The sequence below is a fragment of the Lemur catta genome, chromosome 2 (genome assembly GCF_020740605.2).
Source record: "Lemur catta isolate mLemCat1 chromosome 2, mLemCat1.pri, whole genome shotgun sequence".
NCBI classification, from domain to species: Eukaryota; Metazoa; Chordata; class Mammalia; order Primates; family Lemuridae; genus Lemur; species Lemur catta.
The window spans coordinates 34824885-34852451 of NC_059129.1; the positions used below are offsets into that span (position 1 = coordinate 34824885).

The 27567-nt window shown below is 55.6% G+C and overlaps 3 protein-coding genes and 1 long non-coding RNA gene across 8 annotated transcripts; 2 read left to right on the forward strand and 2 right to left on the reverse strand.

Annotated features, from left to right (window-relative positions):
- The first annotated feature begins 718 nt into the window (after positions 1-718).
- Positions 719-10376, forward strand: PRSS36 (serine protease 36). Its single transcript, XM_045543270.1, has 14 exons — positions 719-911; positions 1256-1291; positions 1497-1532; positions 1750-1912; positions 2319-2599; positions 4688-4854; positions 6742-7229; positions 7606-7862; positions 7951-8114; positions 8496-8733; positions 8847-8988; positions 9270-9535; positions 9612-9733; positions 9995-10376. The coding sequence occupies exons 1-14, from the start codon at positions 875-877 to the stop codon at positions 10271-10273; spliced, it is 2676 nt and encodes an 891-aa protein (XP_045399226.1). The 5' UTR covers positions 719-874; the 3' UTR covers positions 10274-10376.
- Positions 6417-12940, reverse strand: LOC123632696. Of its 3 annotated transcripts, none has more exons than XR_006733441.1 (5): positions 12894-12940; positions 12527-12710; positions 11691-11813; positions 7344-9022; positions 6417-6863 (listed from the first exon to the last, which is right to left on the reverse strand). It is a non-coding gene; the product is annotated as an uncharacterized LOC123632696 (long non-coding RNA). The 3 variants fall into 3 exon arrangements; XR_006733442.1 differs by having other exon boundaries at positions 12152-12710; XR_006733443.1 differs by lacking the exon at positions 12527-12710.
- On the forward strand, positions 12318-16296 carry PRSS8 (serine protease 8). 2 transcript variants are annotated; one of them, XM_045543268.1, is made up of 6 exons: positions 12318-12704; positions 12918-12935; positions 14170-14332; positions 14610-14878; positions 14967-15133; positions 15244-16296. In XM_045543268.1, exons 1-6 carry the CDS (start codon positions 12620-12622, stop codon positions 15553-15555), a joined length of 1014 nt encoding a protein of 337 aa, XP_045399224.1. In that variant the 5' UTR covers positions 12318-12619; the 3' UTR covers positions 15556-16296. The 2 variants fall into 2 exon arrangements, with proteins under 2 accessions (XP_045399224.1, XP_045399225.1); XM_045543269.1 differs by lacking the exon at positions 12918-12935.
- Positions 16260-26343, reverse strand: KAT8 (lysine acetyltransferase 8). Of its 2 annotated transcripts, none has more exons than XM_045543266.1 (11): positions 26110-26343; positions 24635-24709; positions 24380-24555; positions 20850-20903; positions 20583-20747; positions 19731-19820; positions 17530-17670; positions 17341-17434; positions 17094-17244; positions 16744-16898; positions 16260-16524 (listed from the first exon to the last, which is right to left on the reverse strand). In XM_045543266.1, the coding sequence occupies exons 1-11, from the start codon at positions 26318-26320 to the stop codon at positions 16280-16282; spliced, it is 1557 nt and encodes a 518-aa protein (XP_045399222.1). In that variant the 5' UTR covers positions 26321-26343; the 3' UTR covers positions 16260-16279. The 2 variants fall into 2 exon arrangements, with proteins under 2 accessions (XP_045399222.1, XP_045399223.1); XM_045543267.1 differs by having other exon boundaries at positions 16260-16427; positions 26110-26342.
- Between the last annotated feature and the right edge of the window lie 1224 nt (positions 26344-27567).

The following is a 27567-nucleotide window of genomic DNA, read 5'->3' on the forward strand; positions in this document are numbered from 1 at the left end:
AAACAGAGTAATATTATTATTAGCTTATATTATTGGCAAGAAAACAGATAAGCCCGTGTGGATGCCCTGTGAGTGACCCTCCATTTCCACGCTTCACCCTTCTCCATCCTGCTTTGCTCCCCAGGGAGTAACCATGTGGACCAGTCACGGACTCCCTCTCTGGCTTTGAGTAGGTGTTGGACAATGCGAGGAGCTGGCAGGTGCCCAGAGGATGCCAGGAAGGTAGGTGGGGATTTTTATTTCCCAGCTATCTCTTCCCCCTCCCAGAATCCCTATACCCTGCCCAACCTGCCAGAATCTGTGATCCTTTTGTTGGGATGGGATTAAATTCCCTAGGGCTTCTGTCCCGGACCTGGCCAGCAACTCCAGTAACCAGAGCTGTGTGAGAAGAAAAGCCCAAGCCATTGGGGCAGCCGCACCCCAAACAGAGGTGAGGTCTCAGGTGAGTCATACCAATGAGGGGCCACCTCCCCTGTCCCAAGGGTCACTGCTCACCCCAGCCCTGCCTCATCAAGGACTCAGAACAGTGGCCTCCCAGCCCCTGGCTGTCCTCTTCTTTGGCCTTTGTACACAGGGTTCTCCACTCCTCCCTCCCCGACTCAACAGGTGTCCTGGAGCTAGGACACCTGCCCTCACCCCCACCCTGGCCTCTAGAGATGTGAGATGAGCACAGGACTCTGGGTGGGGCCCTCAGCTCCCTACCTTCCCCTTCCAGCCCCAGATCCTCTCAGATTTCCAGAGATGGGCTCCAGCCAAGGAGGGTGGTGCTGCTCCGGGACCATCAGGAGTCACGGGGCTGCCTAGACAGTGACAGAGCTGTAGCAGGGAGCAGACCTTCACCCACCTCTGTGCCTCCAGCTGACTCTAATGTGCCATGTCCCAGCACCTGCTCCTCCCACTTGTGATCCTCGGTAAGTAACCTCAGGGGACAGGGGACGGCTGCAAGGGGCCTAGGTCCTAGCATATGGGGAGCTGGAGAGCAGGATTCCTGGGTTCTACATGGGGAGTGGGTTGCCAGAGGGAGGGAAGTAGTGTCAGAGCAGGAGAGGATGGAGGATGTCAGAAGTCGGGAAGTGAGGTGGGAGAGGGAGAGGGAGCAAGTGTTGCAAAGGCAGGAGACAGGAGGCCTGGGTGCCGTGGGCTGTGGAGTAGCTGGAAAGCTGGGAGTGGGAGTCTGGGATGGGGGAGGGAGCCCGGGAAGGCACATAGTAAGTACAGCTCTCCAGCCTTTTCCTGTCTTCCTCTGTCTTCCCAGCCATCAGTCCCATCCCAAGAGCCTTCCAGGACTCAGGTAAGGCAGCTGGAATGGGGGAAAGTCATGTGCAGAGGCAGAAAAGAGAGGAGAGGTAGCAATGGGTGCTGGTAGGGGGACTGAAGGGACAGGGAATTGGGAAGGTGGGAGGTGGGGGATGGAGAGCAAGAAGGGGGCCCTGCTGGGCAGTGCTAACAGTCTGGAAGTCACCAGTATCTTCCTCTCTTTACCCTGTGGCATCCAGCTCTCAGTCCTACCCAAGAAGACCCTGAAGATCTGGGTAAGGAAGAGGCCTGGGCATCCTCAGATCTTAAAGGAAAGTTAGGGATGGTTAGGCCAGGAGGGAGGTGGAAAAGACCAGAAACTTAGAAGTACCTAGGTCTTTGTTCAGAGGGGAAACTGAAGCGGGTGCGGGACAAGGATTTGTCTGGAGTTACCTGGGCCTCTGAAGTGGGAGATCTCAGGCGGCCTCTGACCCCCAGGGCTCCCCTTTGCAGACTGTGGGCGCCCTGAGCCCGCGGCCCGCATCGTGGGGGGGTCAGATGCGCAGCCGGGTACCTGGCCTTGGCAGGTGAGCCTGCATCAAGGGGGAGGCCACATCTGCGGGGGCTCCCTCATCGCCCCCGCCTGGGTCCTCTCCGCTGCTCACTGTTTCGTGAGGTGAGTATTTGCGCCCTCCTTCCGAGGCCAAGCCCGCCCCTGCAGTTCGACCCCCTCGCCCACCTCCTACGGTCCTCAAGGCTAGTTTGGAGCCGAGCTGCCCGGACCCCCACTCTCTGCCCCGCAAGCTGGGTGCTCCGCAAGGCATCAGCGTCCTGGGTCGTCCCACCACTCCACCGATATCAAGTCTGAATCCCGCCTATCTCCCCGACGCCCCCAACCACCAACTCCAAATCGGACTGGCCAGTCCCCTTTCAGGAGTCTCAGCCCCAAATCTGGATCCGCCTCCGCCCCTCCAGGGCTCCTGCTGACCCCCCCTCCTCTTCTGGCCCTGAGTCCCCACCCCCACGAGGGTCTGCCCCTCCGCAGCGTCAACCTAAACTCCCCCGCCTCGGCCTCGGCGCAGGAACGGGACCCTGGAGCCCGCGGCCGAGTGGTCGGTGGTGCTGGGCGCGCACTCCCAGGACGGGCCCCTGGACGGCGCGCACGTCCGTGCGGTGGCCGCCATCCTGGTGCCAGACAACTACAGCACCGTGGAGCTGGGCGCCGACGTGGCCCTGCTGCGGCTGGCCGCGCCCGCCAGGCTGGGCCCCGCCGTGCGGCCCGTCTGCCTGCCCCGCGCCTCGCACCGGTTCGCGCACGGCACCGCCTGCTGGGCCACCGGCTGGGGGGACGTCCAGGAGGCGGGTGAGCGCGGGTGGCGGTGGCGGTGGGGCGGCTGCAGCCCCGGCGGTGGGAGGTCCGAGCGCCGAGCCCACCCAGCGCTCCCGGGGGAGGCCCCCCGGGCGGGCGGGTCCCTGCGGCGGAGCCTTGGGGACGCGGGTTGCCAGGCCGCGGCTCCGCGCCTGTCTCCAGCTGGCCTCCTCCGCAAGAGTTCTCAAACTGAGACTTCTGAGTCAGCCTCCCCACACTTCATTCCTTCCAGTTGTTTCTCTCCTGAATTTAGGATCCGGCTAGGATTCCCATCCCAGCTGTGCTGTGTCGGACAAAGCGCTTCACCCAGTACATTTCCTCCTCCTTAAAATGAGGAAAATACTAGTGCCCGTTTCATGGGGTTGTTGGGTGGATCAAATGAGAAAATCCGTTTAAAGTTTATAGTACAGTGCCTAGCGCAGCAGTAACCGACGCGTTGTAGGTATGTCTACCGTAGGGAGTCCACGTTAAAGCGCTGAAGCACCTGGCATACAGCAGGCGTCTGCACTTTCCCTCGCAGCCCTCCTCCCGTCCTCTGTCCCCCCCCCGGCCCCCACCCCGTCATCTCTAGCCCCCACCTCCTGCCTTCTCCTTACTCGCCGGCATTCATTCAGTCCTTCTTTGGCCGAAGATATTTCGTGAGCACCTTCTATGTGCCGGGCACTGCGTGATACACCAGTGAATGTAAAAAGCCAGAAGCCCTGCCTACTCAGGGCTCACACTCTAGTGGGCAGACAGCACATTCAACACATAGACACACACCCTGTTTGAAGGTGTGGGGGGACGTAGACCTCTTTTCCATTCCCCGTCATCCCCATCATCCAGTGCTACCTTTCCAGGCTAGCCTCCCCCGCAAATATTCCACGTCTGCTCTGACCAGACCTGTGCCCGTGTGGGGCCTTTGGGACACTGCTGCAGGGGGGGATGCCACAACCTCCATCAGGGCAGGAGGAGGCACCGTGAGCACCTAGGAAGTCTGTGTGGACAGGGCCGGGCCATCCCGACAATGGGCAGACTGGGAGATTTCTGGGAGTCTTTGTGAAGAGAGGATGTATTGCAGGGACGTGGGGTGGGATGGAGGCCACCCTGGGGACACAGGTGGGGCATGTTAGATGGAGAAGGGCCAGGATGCCAGGCCGGAGTGAAACGGGCAGAGGCAACAGAGATGGCAAAAGCAGCTGAAGCTGCACCACGAAGGCCTTAAGGTCAGAATAGGGCCAAAGTACCCCGCCAGCTCTAGGGATCCCCAGGAAAATCCCCAGACCTCCCTGGTGGAGCCCCAAATACACCCGCAGCCATCACCTGACCTCTTAGGACTCTGAGTGGGAAGGGAAGGAGCTCTGTCTCTGCTTGTCCCCACTCCTTTCTGCATCCTGAGATGCAGAATCAAAAGCATGTTCTCCTCAAGATAGGGCTGAGGCGCCAGGTTTAGACAGGAGGATCCATTTCTTGTTCTTGGTAAGACCAGAGCTGAGCTTTAGAAACTTCCTCTAGCAGCAGCAAGTGAAGAGCAGATTGGGGACCAGACCAGTTAGGAGGCTGGGTCAGTCTTCCAGGCGCAAGGTTATGCTGCTTGAACTAGGGTAGTGACAGTGAGAATGCCAAGAAGTCACAAATGAGAGGATTTCATGATCTGGGAGCTGATTGAGGAAGGAGAGTTGAGAGAAGGGTCAGGGATGACACCCAGATTCCATGCATGGCAACTTGGGAGAGGACCACATCGAGTCTGTATAGCATCTTTGTGAAAGAATGCCTTCTGGGACCAACATGACTCCACATCAGGGCTCAGAGCTTAATGATTTTAGCCCCTATGTATATCGTTTGTTGTGGGGACCTTTTTGCAGTGCACAACCTGCACAACTACACATGCAAGCTCTTATTGGGTGCTTGATGGGGCCATTCCTGAGATAAGGACATAGGAAGAAGAACAGACAGGAGCCTGGGGAGATGCAGGGGGCTGAGGTGCCATGGGGCATCTAGATGGAGATGTCCCGGAGGCAGCTGGAGGGGACAAAGCTGAGCCCTGGGAACTGCGGGCTCCATGCCTACCTCACAGTCTGTGCTTTCTGGTTCTGCCCCCAGACCCTCTGCCTCTCCCCTGGGTGCTACAGGAAGTGGAGCTAAGGCTGCTAGGCGAGGCCGCCTGCCAGTGTCTCTACAGCCAGCCTGGTCCCTTCAACCTCACTCTCCAGCTATTGCCAGGGATGCTGTGTGCTGGCTACCCAGAGGGCCGCAGGGACACCTGCCAGGTGAGGGGAGGCGCCTGCACCTGCCTGGCAGAGCCAGAGTGCTAACCAATGAGGAATCAATAAATATCATCTCTCTGAGGCTCACCCGCAAAAAGAGGGCACGATTGCCAGTGCTGCCAGTGCGTGGGGTAAACACGAAGGTGATAAATGGATAGAAGCTGGGGCTCAGCTATGGGCGCTGTCATTTCTGCCACAAAGCGCCTGCTCTGCAGTGAGCTCGCCTGGTCAGAAGCTCGGCACACCACTTATTAGTTGTGTGACCTCTGCCCGGTTAATTAACCTTCCTGTGCCCAGACTTTCCCACCTGGAAGACGGAGATAATAGTATTACCAACCTGATAGTGTTGTAATGATTAACAGTGTCTTGTCCTTAATAACAGCTAAATAAGTATTGGCTATTATTATTATAATTATCATCCCAGCCCACAGCACAGCACCTGTTACTTAGTAGGTGCTCCATAAACAGTTATTGAAAAAAATAATTAATCACTAATCCTTCACAGAAGGGGTAACCTGCTAAAGACTGAAGCATCATATATTTTAACCACTTTGCCCAGAAATCTTCCTCAAGTGACACACATTTTTGAGGGCACCCAAGCATGCAGGGTGGTGGTGGGGATTTGAGCTAGATGGTCTTCAGTGTCGCTCCCAATTCTGAGGTTACAGGACCCTTGGACATAACTCCCTGTCTTTTTTTTTTTTTTTTGAGACACAGTCTCACTTTGTTGCCCGGGCTAGAGTGAGTGCCGTGGTGTCAGCCTAGCTCACAGCAACCTCAAACTCCTGGGCTTAAGCGATCCTACTGCCTCAGCCTCCCGAGTAGCTGGGACTACAGGCATGCGCCACCATGCCCGGCTAATTTTTTCTATATATATTTTTAGTTGTCCAGATAATTTATTTCTATTTTTAGTAGAGACGGGGTCTCGCTCAGGCTGGTCTCAAACTCCTGACCTTGAGCAATCCACCCGCCTCGGCCTCCCAGAGGGCTAGGATTACAGGCGTGAGCCACCGCGCCCAGCCCTCCCTGTCTTCTTGAACAGAATTACAAACAATTCAAATTCTTGTAGACCAGCGCTCTCCAATTGAACTTCCTGCAATGATGGAAATGTTTTATATCTGTGCAGTCCAGAATGGTAGCTGCTAGCCAGGGGTGGCTATTGAACAACTGAAATGTGGCTAATGGGACTGAGGAACTAAAATTTTAATTTTATTTAAATTTAATTAATTAATTAAATTTAATAAATTTACACTTAAATAGCCTCATTTGGCTAGTGGCTACCATATTGGACAGCACAGCTCTAGATGATTCTGAGCCCTCTGAGCCTTCTTTGTGACTCTTGTTGGCTTCCAGAGATGCCTGGCCTGTGTCACAAAGATGCCTAAAGGACAATACCCCAACATTAAATGGCCCCAGTACCACTGTTTTAGTGTCTGTTCATTGCGGTTCTTCCTCTTTACTTGCTTTCAAACTGTCCCTTCTTGCTGCTTTTAGTTGGCCTTTTACCAGCCTCTTCCTCCTGAACGCCAGCATCTCTGATTTATTTTTTAAACAATTGAGTGAACTTAGAAATCAAAGACAGGGTTTATTTGAACTATTTATTGAACAAGAGCCATTTGGCTGTGAATGACACCTGCAGGGTTCTCTCGCATGGCCTTTAATGCATGAGCTGCTGCTCCTGGCTGTGGCTGCTCCCGCCCTTCTGCTTCACAAGGCTTTCTCCTGTTCAGAGTTGCAGGGAACACAGAGGACAAGGCACAGCCAAGGGAGGTTTCTAGCAGAAGGTGGCTGCATGTGGGGCCAAAAGGAGGTGTAGGGCCTTTTCGAGGAAGCCAGTGTAGGCTGGTGGGTCCCTGGGATGACCTCTTAACATGAAGTCATTATCATTAGGGTGACTCCGGGGGGCCCCTGGTCTGCGAGGAAGGCGGCCGCTGGTTCCAGGCAGGGATCACCAGCTTTGGCTTTGGCTGTGGACGGAGGAACCGCCCTGGAGTCTTCACTGCTGTAGCTCCCTATGAGGCATGGATACAGGAACAGGTGATGGGTTCAGAGCCTGGGCCTGTCTTTCCCATCCAGCCCCAGGAGGCCCAGTCAGGTCCCCGGGAGCCCACGGAGGAGAACTGCACTATCGCCCTGCCAGGTGAGTGGGCAGGACCCCTGGATGTGAAAGGGACATGGGAGTTGGGGTGGAGACTGCTGGATGAGGGGGGTTCAGGAGGCTACCTGACCCAGGCCTCTCACCCCTCAGAGTGCGGGAAGGCCTCCAGGGCAGGGGCCTGGCCTTGGGAGGCCCAGGTGATGGTGCCGGGATCCAGACCCTGCCATGGGGCGCTGGTGTCTGAAAGCTGGGTCTTGGCACCTGCCAGCTGCTTTCTGGAGTGAGTGAGAATCCACACCTCAGGCAGATTCTTGCCCCTCCCCACATCGGCCTGAGAAACCACCATCTACCTGGCCCTAGCCCTTCCCCTGGGCAGGGTGGGGATGGGAGGCACCTCAGTCTGGAATGCAGGCTCCCATTCGGAGATGTAGGATCCAGTACAAAAAGAGGGGTCCAAGTCCGGCAGGGGCGGGAGAGGGTAGTGTAAGTTCGATCCAGCATGCAGGGGTCTAAGTGCACTGCTCGAACGGCGGTGGGGTGGGGAGCCGGCCGCGGAGGCAGGATCTCAGCCTGGAGACAGAGGCTACGCCAGGGTGCGAGCTTTCCAGCCGCGTGTGCGGGATCTGGCCCACGTCCCCCGCCTCCCCGTTTGGCAGCCTTCTCAGCTCCGGCCGCCCGCCCCGCGACCTCGAGGCCTGGCGCGTGAGGCTGCCCTCGCGCCCGCGCGCGGAGCGGGTGGCGCGCCTCGTACCGCATGAGAACGCCTCGCGGGACGACGCTTCGGACCTGGCTCTACTGCAGCTGCGCGCGCCTGTGAACTTGAGCGCGGCCTCGCGGCCCGTGTGCCTACCGCATCCGGAACACTACTTCCTGCCCGGGAGCCGCTGCCGCCTGGCTCGCTGGGGCCGCGGGGGTGAGCGGGGCGCCGGGCCGTGGGTGGCGCTGGGCGCAGCGGGGACCGCCTCGGCCGCAGCGCGGGCCTCCGCCCTTTCCCCTCCAAGAACCCGCGCCTGGCCCCAGCGCGCTGCTGGAGGCGGAGCTGTTGGGCGGCTGGTGGTGTCACTGCCTGTATGGCCGCCAGGGGACGCCAGTGCCGCTGCCGGGAGACCCGCCGCTCGCGCTCTGCCCCGCCTACCAGGAGGAGGAGGAGGCGGGCCGCTGCTGGGTGAGCGGAAGGGGCGGAGCGTGCGGAAGGCGGGGCTGAGTAGGACCCGGGGAAGGCGGAGGGAGCTGGGGGCGGGCCCGAGGAACAGGGCGAGGCGGGGCGCTCTGGGCGCGGGACGGGTGGAGGCGGGGCCAGGAGGAGCTGGGGGCGGAGCCTGGCCCGGGAGGACTTTTTGGGGGTAGGGGTGAGGCGGGGCTGGGGGCGGGTTGCGGGGTTTCTCTCCATCCCTAGATTTAATCCTAAAGTGTGGGCTGAATTCTTACACAAATCAGTATCTCTCTCTCTCTCTCTCTCTCTCTCTCTCTCTCTCTCTCTCTCTCTCTCTCTCACACACACACACACACACACACACACACACACACACACACTTTTTTGCCGCAGAATGACTCGCGTTGGAGCCTTCTGTGCCGGGAAGAAGGGACCTGGTTCCTGGCTGGAATCAGAGACTTCTCCAGTGACTGTCTACGTCCCCGAGCGTTCTTCCCCCTGCAGACCCACGGCCCATGGATCAGCCATGTGACTCGGGGAGCCTACCTGGAGGACCAGCTAGCCTGGGACTGGGGCCTCGAAGGGGAGGAGACTGAGGCACAGACTTGTCCCCCACACACAGAGCATGGAGGTGAGCAGGGCGCCTTTAGGGCTTAGGGGCTCTTGGGGGTATATAGATCCATGGCAAGGGCTTCAGGGGTCAGCTGTGGGACCCCAACTGAGGTGGCCCCCTCGTCTCCCTAGCCTGTGGCCTGCGGCCAGAGGCCGCTCCCGTGGGGGTCCTGTGGCCCTGGCTGGCAGAGGTGCATGTGGCTGGTGATCGAGTCTGCACTGGGATCCTTGTGGCACCAGGCTGGGTCCTGGCAGCCACTCACTGTGTCCTCAGGTGGGTCTCACGCACTCATTTCCTAGGCAAGAGGCTGGAGGGAAAAATGGGGAAATGAACCAAAGGGCTCTTAGAATAGTGGATATTCTCTCTTTAGGGCTCTTATAGCACACAGAAACTGCTGTGAGATGTTTTGAGACAGAAGAGAGATGTGGCAGGAGGAGTAATAAAGGAATTAGTGGCATGACCCTAGAGAGTTATTCCACCCTTTTCCCTGGGTTGGGGAGGACTTTACAAGCAATGGGAGGAGCATGAGGTAACATTGGGCCTTGTTCCAACAGGCTGGGCTCTACAACAGTGCCTTACATTGAAGTGTATCTGGGCCGGGCAGGGGCCAGCCCCCTCCCACAGGGCCACCAGCTATCCCGGTTGGTCATCAGCATCCACCTGCCCCGGCACCTGGGACTTAGGCCCCCCCTGGCTCTCCTGGAGCTGAGCTCCCGGGTAGAGCCCTCCCCATCAGCCCTGCCCATCTGCCTCCACCCAGGGGGTATCCCTCCGGGGGCCAGCTGCTGGGTGCTGGGCTGGAAGGACCCCCAGGACCGAGGTGAGAGCCCTAGGTCATGGGAGTGAGGAGTAACTGGAGGCCAGAACCCTGGAACAATGCTCTTTCCTCTCTCTAGTCCCTGTGGCTGCTGCTGTCTCCATCTTGACATCTCGACTCTGTCACTGCCTTTATCAGAGCATTCTGCCCCCTGATACCCTCTGTGTCCTGTATGCAGAGGGACAGGAGGACAGGTGTGAGGTACAGGCATCCCAGACATCGGGATCCAGGGAGGGGGGAGGCCATTTTGGGCAGCTGGACCCTAGAGAGACCAGGGTTGGAATTCCTGAGTGTTGGGCCCCAGATGGGAAGCAGTGCTTGCTGGCTGGGCCTTAGAGAGCGACCAGCCCGGATTCTTAAGGATGCAGACAAGGAGTGCTTTGTGGCTGGACCCTAGGGGAAGGTGCAGGGGACCAGGAAGAAGGATAACAGACCCATTTAGCCTTGGCTCTGACTCTGCAGGTGACCTCAGCCCCTCCCCTCTTGTGCCAGACTGCGGGAGGCTCCTGGGTCCTCCTGGGCATGGCTGTTCGCGGCAGCCGGGAGCTTTTTGCTGCTGTTGGCCCTGAAGAGGCCTGGATCTCCCAGACAGTGGGGGAAGCCCACTTCCTGCCGCCTAGTGGCTCCCCCTACTGGCCTCCCGAGGGCAACAACCTCTGCCCCCCAGACCTGGCCAGGGCCTCAGGCTCCCCTCGGGCTGTTCTGTTCCTGCTGCTACTGACTCCCCTGATCCAGAGCTGAGGGGCCTGGGTCCCAGGGCCACTTCCTTCTCCGCCCTCCACTTCCCACCCAGGGGGGCTGGAATGTGGCCCAACCAGCTGGCTCCCTTCAGAACCTCCAGAGGGCCCCACCCACCAAGACTGCAGCGGCTTCAGATAATTGGGCTATTTTGGGCCCAGGAATCCTCGGGGGTGGCGGGAGGAGCAGACAATAAAGGTGTAAACGCAGACACACGTGTGGCCTTGTGGTATTGCTGGGAGCAGGCAGAGCGCCGAGTGCCTGGGAGGTGCAGGGGGAAGCCCAGAGGGTAGGGCCCCTCCGTCCTCGGTGAGTCAGGCCTTGGGCTCTCAGGAAATGTGTCCCTGATAATGTGGCTGTTCCCTCATTCCTGCCCCCAGGGAAGGGAGGCTGGGTGGCCAGCTGCTTGTGTGTCACCTCCCCAGTGGAATCAATGTCCCCAACACCAGGTGGACACCTCAGCTCTAGCTCAGACCCTGCTGCCCCCCAACCCCTCCAGCAGGAAAGACTGAGGGTGAGAGGCGGAGCTGCCCCTCACGTACACACCCCGATGGATGATGCCGCAAAATGTCGCCAGCACACACACATGACACTTCTGCATCCTGCCCAGTGCCCCCAGGCCTTGGGCCCCGTGTGTGTACTGGCTCACCCATGCTTACCCTTGCATTCCCTGCGGTCATTCAACCCATATTCTCTGCTAACTGCTAAGTCATGACACAGTTGGGTTCTGATATATAAGCCCACGAAGTGCTCCCAACCTAGTGGGGAACACATGTGGGCACCCGTGTCTGGGGATCAGGAAAGGGTCATAGAGGAAGTGATGTCTGAGCAGAGAAAAAGGAAAAATAATAATGTGGGGAAGGGGGGTGTTGGGGTGAAAGCCAGCTGCTGTCTCCGCTGGAGCTGGGCACAGTCTCGGCTGAGTAGGCAGAGGGAGGGGGAGGGGACCCAGAGGAAAGCTGGAAGTTACCCCGGGAGGCTGATCCCATCCCAAATAGAATCCACCCCAGAAACACCACAGGGATGTACATCCCCAGTCTGTCACCCATATGCCATCACCTACACACCCTGAATACAGCCCAGCCTCAGCCTGACCCACCCACAGTGCCCAGTGTCCTGCCGCCCCCTCCTCCTCAGCTTAGACCCCTTCCCAAGTCAGCCCCTCCCAGAGTTAGTTCCCTGACCTCCAGCCTGGGGCCTGAAGACCCGGCTCAGGGGTCCAGTCACCTAGTCTTCCGGAAAGTGGGCGAGGGTCTGTTTTTCCCAAAGCTTGGACTCCCCAAGTATGTGGAATTGCCACAGATTCCCACCCCCTGCAGAGGGTGCACCTCACCCCACCCAAGTCACATCTCTGCCACCTGTGCCCTTCACTTTAGAATGCTGCCCCTGGGCCACAGCTCCCCCATCTTTGCCCTCACACCTTTTGTAACCCCTGTGGGTCTCAGTTCTTCCGGCGCCTCCACGAGGACCCCTCCAGGATGCCTGCCTTGGTCAAGCTGCTGTTCGCTCGCACCAGAACCCCCATTCTTGTGCAGCGCAATTCCTGGTTGGAAAGGATTCTATAATTATCTGTGATTATTTGATTCAAGTCCATCACCCCTACCTCACCGTGAGCTCAGGGAGAACAGGGCTAGTGTGCGCTTTGTCCCCTGTGCCAGGAACATCAGGTACTCAGTGAATATCTGTGGGATGGTTGGCCAGACATGATTGCCACCTGCCCATGCAGGCTTCACAGAAAGGCCTGGCCTCCAAACCCGGGCCCAAGGAGGGAGGGAGGGAGGAGTGACTGTGGTCCCAAGACAACAAAGGCTGGGCTAGGCCCTGGGGGGCATAACTGGTCTGAGAGACCCGAAAGACCTGGGACCAAGGACAGTAGCTCACAATCCAGGGAGGCTGGCCATCAGATTTTCCAGTCTAGCCTCCGACTGCTCTCTGGCTGGCCAACCACTCCACCCAACCCAACACCGGCCTGGGGTCCAAAAGGACTCAGGACTCTGGTGGCAGGGACGGAGCCGAGCAAGAGGGCGGGGCTGGGGGAGGGGCCAGCAGGTAGATGCCTTTTCACTCTGGGAGCCGCCACTCCAGGAAGGTCTGTACCGGGCCAGGACGTGCCAGACCGGAGGCACGTTCACACTGCCAGCTTCAGAGACTTCAGGCGTCTCCCCGTGGCCGCTCCCTGCCTTAGAAGCCAGGCTTAGACAGCTGCTTCCCCTTCCCAGCCAGATTTTGGGATCCCTTTCCTCGGAGCCGGCATACCTGGATCCTTCCTTCGAAACCAGCCCTAGGGTCCTTTGCCTTGTGTGCCTTGTGTGCCTTGTGTGTCTCCCCCGGGGGCCCTCGTCCTGGGCCATGGCCCAGAGCACGGGCCTGGGGCCTGGGCAGCTGGAAGCTGTGGTCATTCTGCTCTGTCTTGGATTATTCCGGTCGGGGACGGGTAAGTCTGTGCAGGGCAGGGGGATTGGGGGGTAACACACTGGAGGGAGCAGGCATAATCCTTTCCTAGGACACATCCTCATCCCGGGCTCAAGAATCCCTTCCACCTTGGCCCTCCTAGGGAAGGGGCCAGCCCTCTGGAGAAGTGGCAGGCACTAAAGGGTCAGGGAACTCGGTCTTGGGTGCTTACCCCTCCCTCTTTCTCTCTCTCCAGGAGCTGATGGGGCCGAAGGTGAGGCTTGCTCGGGAAATGGGGGAGGGGAAAGGGGAGGGGACATGGATTCAGATTCCCCCTGCTGGGCTGTCCCACCCACCCACATTCTTTTGAGTTTCCAGTCGCTCTGTGAGGAGGACTGTAGCCCTCACTTTGTGAGTAAGGAAACTGGGTGCAGAGAAGCAGTGACTTGCCCAAGGGCACTCAGCCTGTGAGTGGTGCAGCTGGGATTTAAACCCGCCTCCGACGTGCTGAGTGGGGCACTGGAGATGCTTTGGAGGTAAACAAACCAAGACCCTCCTTTCTTCGAAGGCACACAACCCGGCTCTGAGTCAGACAGGTTTTCAGTCCTGCCTTCACCACCTGCCGGCGGTGTGACATTGGCCAAGTCCCATCACCTGCCTAAGCCTGGGTCTCCTCACCTCTGAAGGGCAGTGGACTGTGTCTGTCTCCTGGGGCTGTAGTGAGGGTTCCAGGAGATAAAGGAAGTGAAAGCCCCTTCAGGGCCTGGCACCGCAGGACACTCACTAAATAGTAGCTATTGTCGTGATTATGAGGGAGAGGAGAAGTCTGGCTGGCAGTTCCTCTGCTCCTAGGAAGGCGACTTCGTGAAGGGCTGTTGGGCTCCACTGCAAAGCGGCCTTCGTAGGGGCGGGGCTGGGCAGTCATGGGAGCCTAGCTCTTCTGTTTGTCTGTACAGCACGCAGCCAGGACTCCATGGGCACTGGGGACCTGGGAATCTGCCCCTAGGGGACGCCCAGGTTGGTGTGGTTGAAACACACAGTTGTAGACACCAGAACCATTGTGAGACTGGGCAGTGCTGGGGACACGCGGGGACCCTGGGAGCTCAGAGGCAATGCCCAGCTCAGCCAGCAGGCTCCAACAGGCTGCGGAGGGCCTGGCATCTGAACAGAGTCCCCACGGGCAAAGAGAAGTTTGCCAAGCAGAGGAAGGACAGGAAAAGGTGTTCTTAGCAATAAGCAAAGGCCCAGAGAAGAGCAAGTGTGTGGCCTGCTGCATGTCACAGGAAGCGCCCAGAGGGACAGCTGGAGTGGATGGTAGTGCCATGGAGGGTGGGGAAGAGCGTAAGGGCAACATGGAGCCACGGAAGGGTTTAAGCAGGGGTGTGCCTGGTCAGTTGTGGTTTATGAAAGTCTTCAGACTGCCCGCGCCTGGCCAGCTGTGGGGTGCAGACAGAGGGGAGGCGCGGCAGGGCCAAGGACCTGACTCCCCTCCCTCCCTCCCTGGGCAGCCCTTTGTGGTGTGGCCCCCCAGGCCCGCATCACAGGCGGCAGCAGCGCAAGCCCTGGTCAGTGGCCTTGGCAGGTCAGCATCACCTATGAAGGCAACCACGTCTGTGGCGGGTCCCTCGTGTCCGAGCAGTGGGTACTGTCAGCTGCTCACTGCTTCCCCAGGTACCAGCTGGGGGGGGGCAGGGGCTGGAAGTCAAAAGTGGGCTGAAGGTCAAAGATCCTGGGTCGATCCAGGTCAGAGGTTGGGGTTCCTGGGTCTAAGGGTATCAGCAAAATCTGAAAGGACCCGTTAGGAGTGAAGGTGAGGGGTCAGAGGTTACAGCATAAAACTAGGGTGCAATTCGAGGCCTACAGGCGGCTGATCAGAGTCAAGGGTTGGGTGCTACAAGGCAACAAAGAGAGGTCCCCTGGGTCCCAGCCTCGGCCCTTCTGCCCGCAGCGACCACCGTGTGGAAGACTATGAGGTAAAACTGGGGGCCCACTACCTGGACGTCTACGCCCAGGACACCGTGAGCACCCTGGCACAGGTCATCGTCCACCCCAGCTACCGTGAGGAGGGCTCCGAGGGCGACATCGCACTCCTCCAACTCCACAGCTCTGTCACCTTCTCCCGCCACATCCGGCCTATCTGCCTCCCCGCAGCCAATGCCTCCTTCCCTAATGGCCTTCATTGTACTGTCACTGGATGGGGCCACACGGCCCCCTCAGGTGAGGCGGGGCGCCAGATGCCAAGCGGCACAGAGGGGAGGCCCGCCTTGGGGTCGGAGGCGCCGGGTAAGCATCCCCTCCCCCACAGCCAGCCTCCCGAGGCCTAGGCCGCTGCAGCAGCTCGAGGTGCCACTGATCAGCCGTGAGACCTGTAACTGCCTGTACAACATCAACGCCAACCCCGAGGAGCCCCACTTCATCCAGCAGGACATGGTGTGTGCCGGCTATGTGGAAGGTGGCAAGGATGCCTGCCAGGTAAATGCAGGGCCCGGGGCGGGGGTGGGGCAGACAAGAGGGTGCCGCAAGGGCATGACTGGAGGCCTGGGGCCTGCTCCTGACAGCTGCCCTGTGGCTTTTCTCCTCAGGGTGACTCTGGGGGCCCACTCTCCTGCCCCGTGGAGGGCCTCTGGTACCTGGCAGGCATCGTGAGCTGGGGCGATGCCTGTGGGGCCCCCAACAGGCCTGGTGTGTACACTCTGACCTCCAGCTATGCCTCCTGGATCCAAGAGCGCACGACAGAACTCCAGCTTCATGTGGTGCCTCAAATCCAGGAGTCCCAGCCTGATGGCAACCTCTGCAGCGCGTCTCTGCCCTTCAGCTCTGCCCTGGCCAGGGGCTTGCCGGGGCCCATCCTGCTGCTGCCTCTGGGCTTGGCCCTGGGCCTCTTCTGCCCATAGTGCAGGCTGAGCTACTCACCCCGGAAGCTGCCCCTACTTCCAGGACTGATACGTCACACCCAAGGACATGTGCCTGTTCCCAGGAAGGGACCCGGCCCCTCCCTGACACCCTCTGTGCCTGCGCCCTGGTGAGCCACTCCTTCCTTCCAGGACTCTGTGGGAGGCCAGGGCACCATCCTGATCTTTGAGCCTATTCTTCTGGGTTTACTTTTGTGACTATGACCCATAGTCCAAGTTTTACTGCCTGTGGTGCTGGCCAGAACCTCTGGTCACCTCTACCTGCTGTTCACAAGCCCACTGGCTAAGCTCCTACATAGCTCCTAAGGACCTCTGGCTATAAAAATGAGCCCTGGCTCCCACCTATTTCCAGAAGACTGGGCACCTGCCCTGCCTAACTAGGCCTGCACTTTGCCCTCTTCCTTGTTTCTGGGCTCGGGCTGCCTTTGGGCAGCTTGTTTTCAAGGACAGGAAAGGCCCCAATCTTGCCCCATTGGCTGCTGAGCCCCCTTGAGCCCTGACTCCCGGAATCCGGAGGACTGAGCCCCCATCGGAACTGGGCTGGGGCTTGGATCTGAGGTGAGCAACAGAAGGAGCGAAGAGTAAAGTGAAGAGTAAAATGTCTTGAGCACAACAGGCGTGTGCGTGTGAAGTGAGACGAAGACCGTCAGCTCTCGGCCTCTCCCTCCCACTCCAAACTCCAGAGCCACCAGCAGAATTTACTTTATTAAAAAAATGATGGAACAGGTCTGTACATATTTACAGGCTGGGGGCAAGAGGCACGGGTCCAGCAGCAGGGGCACAGGTTGCTCACTTCTTGGAGAGTTTGACTTGCTTGTGTTTGGGGGGTGCCCACTTGAGGCAGACAGAGTCCACTGTGGGGAGAAGAGGCAGGAGAGGCGGGGCTGGGCCTCAGGCCAGGCCTGCTCACACCTGGCTGCTCTGCTCTGGGCCCAAGCCAGGTTTCACCTCCTTCAGGTGAGAACAAAAGGGCAGACTGAGTGGGAGGGGTGAGCAGGGAAGCCCAGGAAGGAGTGGCCTGCCCCAGGCTCTATCTTGGGAGCTGGTTGAACTGGTTTGGGATCATGTGACAGCAAAAAGGAGGCCTTGGCTCTCAGCAGGCCTTACATCTATCTACCCTCCCACACACACACTCACACACACACAGTGTGCAGCAGCCCCTGTACCCACCTGTGATGGGTGGTTTCTTATACTGGGCACTTTTAAGGTGTTCCTCTACCAGCTTGGGTGTGACACAGATCACATGCTGGCCTTTCCAGTACTTGACCATGTTGAGGGATTGTAGGGTACTGATGATGTCATTCTGGGTGATACTGGTCATCTGGCTGCAGAAAGAGATTAAGGCAGATGCTGGAGAGAATTCCCTTGTAGGGTCTGGTTGGGACAGCAAAAGGGGACAAGGAGACAAGATCATGGCCAATCTAAAGACAGCCTTTTCCTTGAGGGTTCCAGGATGACTCCCTCACAAGGTCTTTGATGGACAGCTTGCCCTGGACATGGATGGGGAGGAGGGCCCTCACCTAAGGTCCTTGATGGACAGCGTGCCCCGGAAGTCCCGCAGGATCTCCAGCAGGACCCACGACCAATAGCTGCGGTAGCTGAGTTTGCCCAGGTCAGACAGCGGCTTCTCTGGGGAGCCTACTGTGCTCTCTAGCTTGGAGAGCTCATAACCTGGCAGTGGTAGAAAGAGGATCTCAGGACCCAGCCCACCCTGGTACCCCTGCCACCACAGTTGTCCCCTTCCCAGACAGGCCAGGAGCCACTCACTGAAAGCAATGAGAAACTTTCCATAGCCACGGCGCTGGTAGGGGGGCAGGGTGAGGATGCAGGCCACGTTGTTTCCATCTGGAGACTCCTTCTCCTATGGGGGGTGGCTGCTCAGGACCTCTGGGGAGCCTCAGCCCCTATTCCAGTACCCTCCCTACCCTCCCCCAACCTGAGCTTCTGACCCAGCACCTTAGAAAAGTAGCCGACAATGTGGGCCCCTTGCCTGTCCACCTCAGTCAAAATGTAAAAGACGAAGGGCTCCACGTCAAAGTACAAGGTCTTGTGGTCCAGGAAGAGCTTGGCCAGCAGACACAGGTTCTGACAGTAAATCTGAGGGGCAAAGGAGGTGGGAACAGGCTCAGGGAGCAAGTACAGCCCCTGCAACTCCCGCACCCAGCCCGGGCATGAGCTGCCACCCTGCTCTGCAAGTGCCAGGCTCTGAAGAGCAGCCAGTGCCAGGCCAGTAGGAAGAGGGCTCCTCACCAGGCCAGTCGTATTTAGAACAGGAAGAAGTCCATTTCTTTCTTTTTTTTTTTTTTTTTTGAGACAGAGTCTCACTTTGTTGCCCGGGCTAGAGTGAGTGCCGTGGCGTCAGCCTAGCTCACAGCAACCTCAAACTCCTGGGCTTAAGCGATCCTACTGCCTCAGCCTCCCGAGTAGCTGGGACTACAGGCATGCGCCACCATGCCCGGCTAATTTTTTCTATATATATTTTTGGTTGTCCAGATAATTTATTTCTATTTTTAGTAGAGACGGGGTCTCGCTCAGGCTGGTCTCAAACTCCTGACCTCGAGCGATCCACCCGCCTTGGCCTCCCAGAGGGCTGGGATTACAGGCGTGAGCCACCGCGCCCGGCCAAGAAGTCCATTTCTGATAGGCAGGGAAACGGAAAATCAGAGAGCCTGTAGCACCCTAGGAGGTAACGGCAGAGCAGGACTGGCCGTGGCTACCACTGCTGAGTGCCAAATACAAGCCAGATGCTTTCCACAGATCATCTGTTCGATCTTCACAGACACTGACTCTTAAGTTTCAGCCCAGGAAATGGAGGCTCTGAGGAGATACGAGGCTTGCCCCAGGTCCCAAGGCTGGCGAGTGCCAGCCAGGAATTCTAACTGGTGTATGAGTTCTGTCTTCTTCGAAGCTGTGTCCCCCAGCACCTGGCACAAGGTGACACACGAAGCTGAGTGCTTGGTAAAGGTCTGCCTGCCGGCTTGGCCACACCCCTCCGCTGGGCCTCACCAGTCTCCCGGCCACAGACACAGAGACCCACCCAGACCGGCACCAGGAGACGATGAAACCCTGAGTTTGGCTTCATGACAGATTAAGGGGCTCTCTGGTTTCTGACACCCTTTGACATCCACTCTTTCATTTGACCTGGCAATCGTGTCAGCCCAGCACTGGCAGTTCTGTTTCACTTAGGAGGAAACTGAAGCTCTGGGAGAGGAAGCGCTTGTCTGAGGCCGCAAGCTGACAGAGGGGAGAGGCTAGGCAACAGCCCACCTCTCCAGCAGCAGCCCTTTCTGCCGCTCCCCCTGCTCACGCTCAGGAAGGCAGAGCAGCAGGCAAGGGCTGGGCTGAGTGAGTGTTCACCAAGGGCAAGGCTAGCTGAGCCCCAGCAGGTCACCAATAATAACAAAGGCCCATGTTTACTCAGCACCTACTAGATGCCAGCTAAGTACCTGACATTTGCCATCTCATTTGTTCCACTAACAACCCGATTAGGTAAATATTATGACTCCTGTCATATGGACAAGGAAACAGCAATGAACAACATTAAGTAATTTGTGCGTGGTCAGTGGGGAAGTGACAAGGCAACTGGAAGCCGGGAGCCACTGTAAGGCCTGCCCTTGTCTTACATGATATTGCCGTTCCACAGAGGGACACTTGGTGAGATCTTCCCAGACTGACCAAGCAAAGGTCAAGTTCTCAACAGTGGCAAAGCAGGCCCCAAAGGCCCCACCCTGCCTCACTGAAGTCATTCTGCCAGGAACAAGGAACTCAGCCCTCCTAAGCCACAGAGCTCTCCGGCAGGAAATCTCACACAAAGCAGTCCCCTCCCAGGCAAAAACACCTTTCCTTGAAAGGGAAGGAGAAAGCTCTTTTAAGAGCAGCCTCAGGCAAGACAATCTCCACTGTGGGTTCCAGAACTACCCAAGTTTGAACTGACCCCATCAGAAGAAAAGTTCTCAGGGACAGAATGGAAACTGGCCTGAGGCTGACACTACAGAGCAATGGGTTTACCATGTACTGACCACAGGCCAAGTGCCAGGCTACGCAAGACCTCACAGGCCTTTTTCTCATAGGGGCTCACCCTAAGGCTGGCCTTCCCCTTCCAGGAGGTACCCGGCACTCCCCCACCCCTGCCCACAGCCCCCTGGCCGCCAGCTCACCTTGTGGTCTTTGCCGTCCACTTCGTACACAGAGATGTTGCTCTTGCGATAAATTTCCTTCCCGGGGGGCTGCCGCCACTGACACTGGCCCTGGCGGGTATAGTGTCGGGGGACAGAGGCTTGAGACCCCGAGGTTCTCTGCCTGGTGCCTCCCCACCCCACCATGGTGTGGCTTAGAGCAAGTCTCTGCCTCTGTTTCCCCTACTCAACATTTCAACCTACACTGAGTAATCTCCCAGCAATCTTAAGAGAAAGATCTTATTTTACCAAGGTACAGAGAGGCTGAGCAACTTGCTCAATTATCACACAGCAAGATGGTTTCAGGTCTACGTCGGCCTGGCCCTAGAGGGCATTCCTCCACGACACTGGCTTTCCTAAACCGCGTATGTCTGCTTCAGATTACACGCTTTGGGAAACAGCCCACTGTGGTAGTGAGGACAGCGCTCCATTCCCGGCAGCCCCAGTGTGCCAATTCTTCCCATCTGTCCACACCTTCAGGTCCCATTGCTCAGGGACTCTGTTTGCTTCCTCTCTTGCACTGAGGAGCCTGGCCCTGGGGTGGCCTGGGTAAGCATGTGATAAGGGGCGCGGGACCTGAGGGGGTGGTAAGGGCAGAGGTTACTGCCCCTATTCCAGAGAAGAGTAAACTGAGGTCTGGAGGGGAGCGGCAAGTTGGCCAAGGTCACTCTGCCAGCCAATGACAAAGCCAGGCCTGGAATCCAGGTCTCTTGACCCTTGGCCAGCTCTTCCTTGCACTCAACTCCTCTGGACCCGTCTCTCTTCCCTGGTGCTGCTGGCTCCGCTGCCCTCAGCCTTGACGCCTGCCTCTCTCACCAGGCCCAGCCCACTCACCAAATGGAAGCGGTAGCTCTTCTCATATTTCATGTACTTGAGACAGTACTCGCAGAGCCAGAGCTTGGGCTGTTTCCCGTAGTCTTCAGGAAATGGTGAGAAGTACCAGGCATCAATTTCGTAGTTCCCGATGTGGATTTTGTCCACATACTTCACTTTGGTGATCTGCAGGTAGAGGGGTAGTGGGTACAGTGCATGGTTGAGTGAGGGGAAAGAAGGAAGGAAGGGGGAGGGAGCACCTCTAGTCAGGCCCCTGACCCTGCTTACCGCCTCATGTTCCTTCTCCAGGGCTGCTGTTGTGGGATCCATCTCCGCGTAAGTCTGGGAAAGATGTGGACAGGGGTGAATAGAAGTGATCAGGCCATCCGTCCCCTGTCCCAGAACCCACAATGCTTCCCTGCTGTCTCCCAGACCTCATCCCCTGAATGACAAAAACCACATAAACAGCTAACTTCTTTTACTTGCTTCTGAAGCTGGCTGATCCAAGCTCCTCTCCCAGCTGCCCACCCATCTGTATATCCCAGACATCCTGATGCCCAAATTTGGACGTTTTGCCAGATGAACAGGGCTAGGATCAGGTTCCAGTCCTTGGATTGATAAAAGCTTCAGCTGTACAATGGGGCAAGCCAGCTCTGCCAAAGTTGTGAGACTCAGATGAAATAATGGATCTTGTCTTCCAGGCCCATTAACTCCCCAATGTACCTGGGTATTTCCTGAACGCCAGATCCAGGTAGCTACCTGCCCATGGGACTGCTCCCAGAGGTCCTTCCCCCAGGAACATCAGACTCTAGATGTCCAGAAAATCTCAACCTTCCTCCCTACAAACCTCTGTTCCTCCTCCTGGGTAGCCCATCTCACTAGGAACATCACCGTTGGTCTAACTGCCCAAGATCAATAGCTGGGCCTGCCCTTAAGACTCCTCCCCCTCTCTCAGCCTGGCATTCCATCAGTGGCCAAGTCCTAATACAGTGGATGTCAACTCTACTTCCTTAACATCTCTGGAATTGGTCCTTCTCTGGAATTCTCCTCTCTCACTCCAAATAGTCACTGCCCCATCTCAGGTCTGGACAATTGACTTGGCCTCCTTAGATTCCCTGCCTCCAGTCTCTGCCTCCTCAAACTCACTCTGCTATCAACATCCCTTTTTTCCTGGCCTTTATGGCTTTGTCCAAATAGTTCCTTCCACCTTGAGAATGCCCTTCCTTCTCTTACTGCCACCAGAAAATGCTTACTCAGCCTGGCACAGAGCACGAGTCAGGTGAGTCCATGACAGAGCACGGCTTTGTGAGCTATCATGTGTCTTTATTTTTGTTGTGCTCTTTCCTGTTCTTCAAGGCCCAACATTCTTCCCAGCCCCTCCAGGAGGCCTATCTAGATTCTTCCTGTCCAGAAAACACTCCTTCCTTTCCAAGTCAGGAGACAAGTGGTCAACAATTACAACTATTCCCACCTGGTTTCCCCTATTTTCCAAGTCCACGGAAAGCTGAGTCTAAAAGCCACGTCACACTCACAGCACATCCTATTCCTAGGCCAGACTCTGTGGGAGGAACCACGTACGGCCTGACAAGAGGAGGGACCCAAGGCCTATGATCTACACCAGAGTAGCACTGTGGCCTTGCCCTGTAGCTGAGAAGGGAGAAGCAGCCAGGCTTTAACCTAGAACCCTGCTCCACAAAGCACTTTGCCTATGTGGCCTCATTTAACCCTTTCAGTAACCCTTAGATAGAGTGTTCTTATTTCAATTTTACAGAATAGTAAGCAACAAGGAGAGGTGAAGTCACTTGCCCTTGGGGAGCAGTGAGCTGCTGTTTATTTCAAGTGCCATGCACTCCACAGACATTATTTCATTTAGTCCTCACAATTAGTCTCTTAAACAAGAGTGCTCATCATCCCCATTGTACAAAAGAGGAAACTGAGGCACAAAGAGATGAAGTCACTTGCCCGAGGTCACATAACTGGTACTCAGCAGGGTTAGGCATGGGCCCCTGGTCTGTCCAGTTCCGAGCCTAACTACTGCAAAGACAAGGGAAGAAAAGATTTTCCTCCTAACACAACTCATCAAAACATACTTTCTGGCTCTCACAAAATACAATCCTCTTCTGCAAATGCATTAAAGAACTACAAAAACACTACTTTTCTTCAATGTTACAAGTTATTTAGAATTGAACATTAGACTCTGAAGAAATTTGCTGATTGTTAACTGGCTGATTGTTTTATTATCTATTCTTTGATTTTATCCCCAGTGGCCATTATCATCCACCCTGCTGACTGGCAGCTTAGAGGTCCATCTTTGTTCAGTGCAAACTAGTCAGGGAACTAATAGAATTTTAGACTTGTGTTGTTCAATAGAGTAGCTACTTGTCACAGCTATTTACATTTAAATTAATTACAACTTAAAAATTTTTAATTCTTAGTCACACTGAACACATTTCAAGTGCTCAACAGCCACATGTGCTTAGCAGCTACGGTACTTGATGGAATATCTATAGAACATTTCCATTATTACAGGAAGTTCAAATGGACAGTGCTGCCTTAGATCCTGAGTGGTTTTTCTAGTTTAGTGTATTTCAAATTTTTTTAATCATACCCACAGTACGAATTGCAGTTAGCACTGTAAACCAGTTGACATGTTTGTGTATATACATACACGTATTTGTATGTGAAACAAAAAGTTCTCAAAACAATACTTACCCTTAATAAAGTGCAATGCACTCCAATATTTTCTATCTTATTCTATTTCTTTCTTCCACTTTTAAAATTTAAAAGCTGGTCACACCCACTGAATGGATGAGCTCAGAAGAATGAACGCAATGGTTGAAATAAACAAATGCCTGAATGCCTTGAGACCTCGATAAACCCTATTCTGGTTTGCACTCCCTGTTTTATATAACCAAGAAGCTGAGACTCGGAGTGGGAGGAAAGTAACCCCTCATGGGCAGCCTAGTTTGGCTAAAAGCATGCAGGTTTTGGAGATAAATGGTCTGAGTTTCTAGGATGTGTAAAAATCATGGTTAAAATTATGTACAACTATCATACATCAATTTTTTTAAAAACTGGAAAAAAACAAAGCCAAAATCATAGTTAAAGGCTCAGGCCCTGAAGTAGGACAATCAGTTGGTAGATCTAACTCCTGACTCGGTTTCTAAACCTACCTGTACCTCCTCTGTACACTGAGCACAGTAACGCCTGCTGTGGAACGTCAGTGAGATCATGTATTGAAACACTTAACCTAATACTTTGGATCACAGGCCAATAAATGTTTGGCATCATTATTCTAATTCCAGCCCACCCTTTTACTAGCTGTGTGACCTTGGGTGTGTTACTTAACCTCCCTGAGCTTGCTTCCTCATCTACAAAAAGAAATAATTATTCCTGTGCTGCTCAATTGTTAGGGAGCATTTGATGAGCTTATATATATGTACAGTACTTAGCACAGTGCTTGGCAATAGCAAGTGCCCAGTATCTTTCAATCTCTTCCTTCCCCTTATACTTCAAGTCATTTTGTCAATTGATACAGCCAATAGGAGACAAAAGAGGCTACCAGTGCAGGAGGCCCGAGTTCCAGTCCCAGCTGTGCCATCTGCTCACTATGAGAATATCAAGCCCTCGCCCTCTCTGAGCCTTAGTTCTCTTACCTGTGAAAAGTAAATGAGAGGAGGTGGGTAAAGTCCCTGACACACTATGGGAACTTAAAAATTGGAGTTCCTGTGGTTTTGGCAGTGGGGCCCGAGAGGCCCAAGGGAGATGGCAGAGGCAGCTGGGCCTCCTGGGCCCTGGGGAAAGGAAGGGATGCGGACCTTCTGCACGTGGTTGATCTCATCATGCTTTCGTTTTTGGTTGCGAGTGATCTTGCGCTCAGGCTGCTCAGCCAGCTCGCTCAGGTACTTCTCTGAGTTCTTCTGCACAGCATCCTTCACTGTCTTGGTCAGCGCCAGTCGGTTCTTGTCTACCCACTCGTCCAGTCGCCGGTTAACTGTGAGGATGGGCCGTGAGGGTACTGCCCTGCCACCTCTCTCCCCCCAACCCAGGCCCAAAGGCACCAAGCCACTCACAGCCCACATAGTGTACATAGAACTCCTCTCGGCCCTCCTGGTCATTCACTCGAGACTGAATCACTTCAGCAGAATCTGTGAAGGCAAAAGGATAGGATCATCAGAAAGGAAGGTAAGGCTGGAATTATAGGAATCCTGCACACTGAGGAGCAGTTTCCAGATTCCAGGGCCACACCTAAGCTAACCTCACCTGTTCACATCCACCACTCTACTCAATCACTGCCACAACCCTGTGAGGTGGACCAGGTTGGGGCTGTTATTCCTATTTTATGGCTGAGAAAAAACTGAGCCTTACCCAGGGTCACAGATTTAAAAAGTGGTAAGACCAGATATTTAGCTGAGTTTAAGTTTGGCTCCAAATTCAATGCTCATTTACTACATACACTGAGTCATTCATATGTTCAGAGGTCAGGAGAGCTAGCTCTGAATTAAGACAGCTTGAGTTTTTATATAGTTCTAGCTCCCCATTTCCTAGCTATATGTAATTGACCAAGTTATTTTGACTTTCTGAGCCTCAGTCCCTTCGTGTGTAAAATAAGAATAGTGCCTATCTCAGAGAGTGAGTTAATGCCTCCAAAATTTTTAGCACAGTGCCTGACAATTAGTAGATCATTCAATAAATGAGTAACGCAACCACTGCGTGTCTGGCCCTATGCAATGTTGTTGCTAAGTACAGAGGACACAGCAATGAATCACAAGAAGTCCTGCCCTCCAGAAGTTCCCAGTATGATGGGGGAAGACACAGAAAATTACAACATAATGTTACAAAAACTATGGCTAAGGTATGAAAAAAATGTTGCAGAAACACACATAAGGGAACAAATCACTTTGCCTGAAGGGGCTCAAGAACGGCATCACAGACGATAAGAAGTTGAAAGTAAGAGCTAGCCAGGTGATCAAGGAGAAAGGGAAGAAAGCACATTTCCAGCAGAGGTCACAGGTAGTAAAAAAGGCACGTGGACTTTACGGTGTTCGGTGGTCTGGCAATAGCCTTTGCTAAGGGATGGCTAGGAACTAGAGTGGTCACAAAAGTGAATACCATTCTAAGGAGTCTGGGGTTTATTCTGAGGATGAGGGAAGGCAATGGAATGTAAAGGAAGGGGAAACTTGTGTTCTGGCAGGCTCTCTCTGCTGGTGGCCACAGGGGACCAATGGAAGAGGAAGGCGCAAAAGAGACCAGTTGGGAGGCAGGGTCTCCAAGAAAATGAAATGAAGCCTAAGACTGGACAAGGAAGTGGAATGGGAGCTCTGTAAACGTTTAGAAGAATTCGAAGATCACCTGACTGGTGGGATGGTAGACTGGGCCTGGCATAACCCGAGGGCAAAAGCCGCGCTTAACTCGGCAGGTCTACAGCGCCAGCAACTCCGCGTTCTTTCCTCAAGCCCCGCCCCCATGGCTCCCAGCCGCCAGCTCTCGACCTCGTGGAGAACCTGCCCACCCGGCCCCGCCCCCTGGCCTTGGGCCCCGCCCTCACGCCAGGTGCTGTCCGGCCGCCGGCACAGGTACGTTTCTCCGATCTCCACCGTGACTTCCGGCTCGCCGCGCGCCGGGGTTGGCGGAGAGACGCCGCCCGGGGACGGGGCGGTCCCCTCGACCGCCGCATTCTCCCCGGGCCCGGGCTCGCCCTCCCCCGCGACTCCTGTAGTCGCCGCCGCAACCGCCGCCGCAGACCCCTGTGCCGCCATCGCGGTGGTGGAAGTGACGCCGGAGCCTGGCGCCACGCAGCTCTTTCAGCTCCGGGTCAGCAGCGCGGGGGGCGGGAGCCTCGGGCTGGGGGTGGGGTCTGTGACGTGGCAGGAGCTTATTGGCTTGTGTGGCCGTCTCCCAGCGCCGCCTCGAGGGGGAGATTTACAGTGGCGAAGACCTGGAGTCTCTGGTTTTTATGTGTGGAAATGTGGTTGCACCCCGGGGTTGAAGACAGGAGACAGACTTTCCTGATGCGGTGACTCAGCTCAATGTTTGCAAAGGCCCTGGTGCCTGAGGAAGCCTAGATGTGCTGGTTTTCAGGGGCTCCGCCCCCACTTGAACGGAGCGCAGCCAGAGCGGCCTCCCCGTTACCTGACGTCAGGATTGCGAGCCTGGAACTCACAACCCCCTCCCGGCGCGCTGCTCACTCGCGCCAGTCTCACACCGGTCACCCCGATTTGGAAGGCTGAAGAAACTGCTTCCCTTGTTCAGGGTTGGAAAAAGATACAGTTGGGGTGGGGAAAGCAGAACGAGTGTGTCCAGGGGCAGCCAATAAATCATCTTCACAGAATAAAGACTTTCTAAGGGAAGCAGGAGGCCCCCAAAACCACACTTCTCCTGAACAGAAAACTAGCCAAAGGCAGTGGATACAGTGAAGAGCAACTTGACAGTGCGTGAGGAATCTTGGGTTCTGACCCTCCTCTGGGTAATGTGTACAAGTTTGTGGCTTCTCTGAGAGCAAAGTTTAATATATAAATATCTCTGTATATGGCTAAACCGTATACAGTTGGCCCTCCGTATCCACAGGTTCCACGTTTGCAGATTTATCCAACTGGAGAATGAAAATACAATATTCTCTAGATGTAGAACCCACGGATACAGAGGGCTGGCTTTTCATATCCGCTGTTCTGTAGGGCCGACTGCAGGACCTGAGTATCTATGGAAGGCCCTGGAACCAAGAGCCCCTCAGTTACCAAGGGACAACTGTATATCTATGTAAATGGCTAAGCCATGTATAACTATATCAACCATGTAACTATATAAAGGATAAACTATCTTATCTATATACAAGTGTATTGCAAAGTGTGAGACAGGGTAGGTACTCAATCTTGTTTGATTTATATTAATAATTTGGTTACTGGGCTTAGAAACAATTCTGAGAGGGTGGAATGCTCAGTGCCTGAGGATGGGGCTCAGAGGTTACAGGTCAAGAAATATCTGAGAGTTAGGAATCCATGGGAGATGG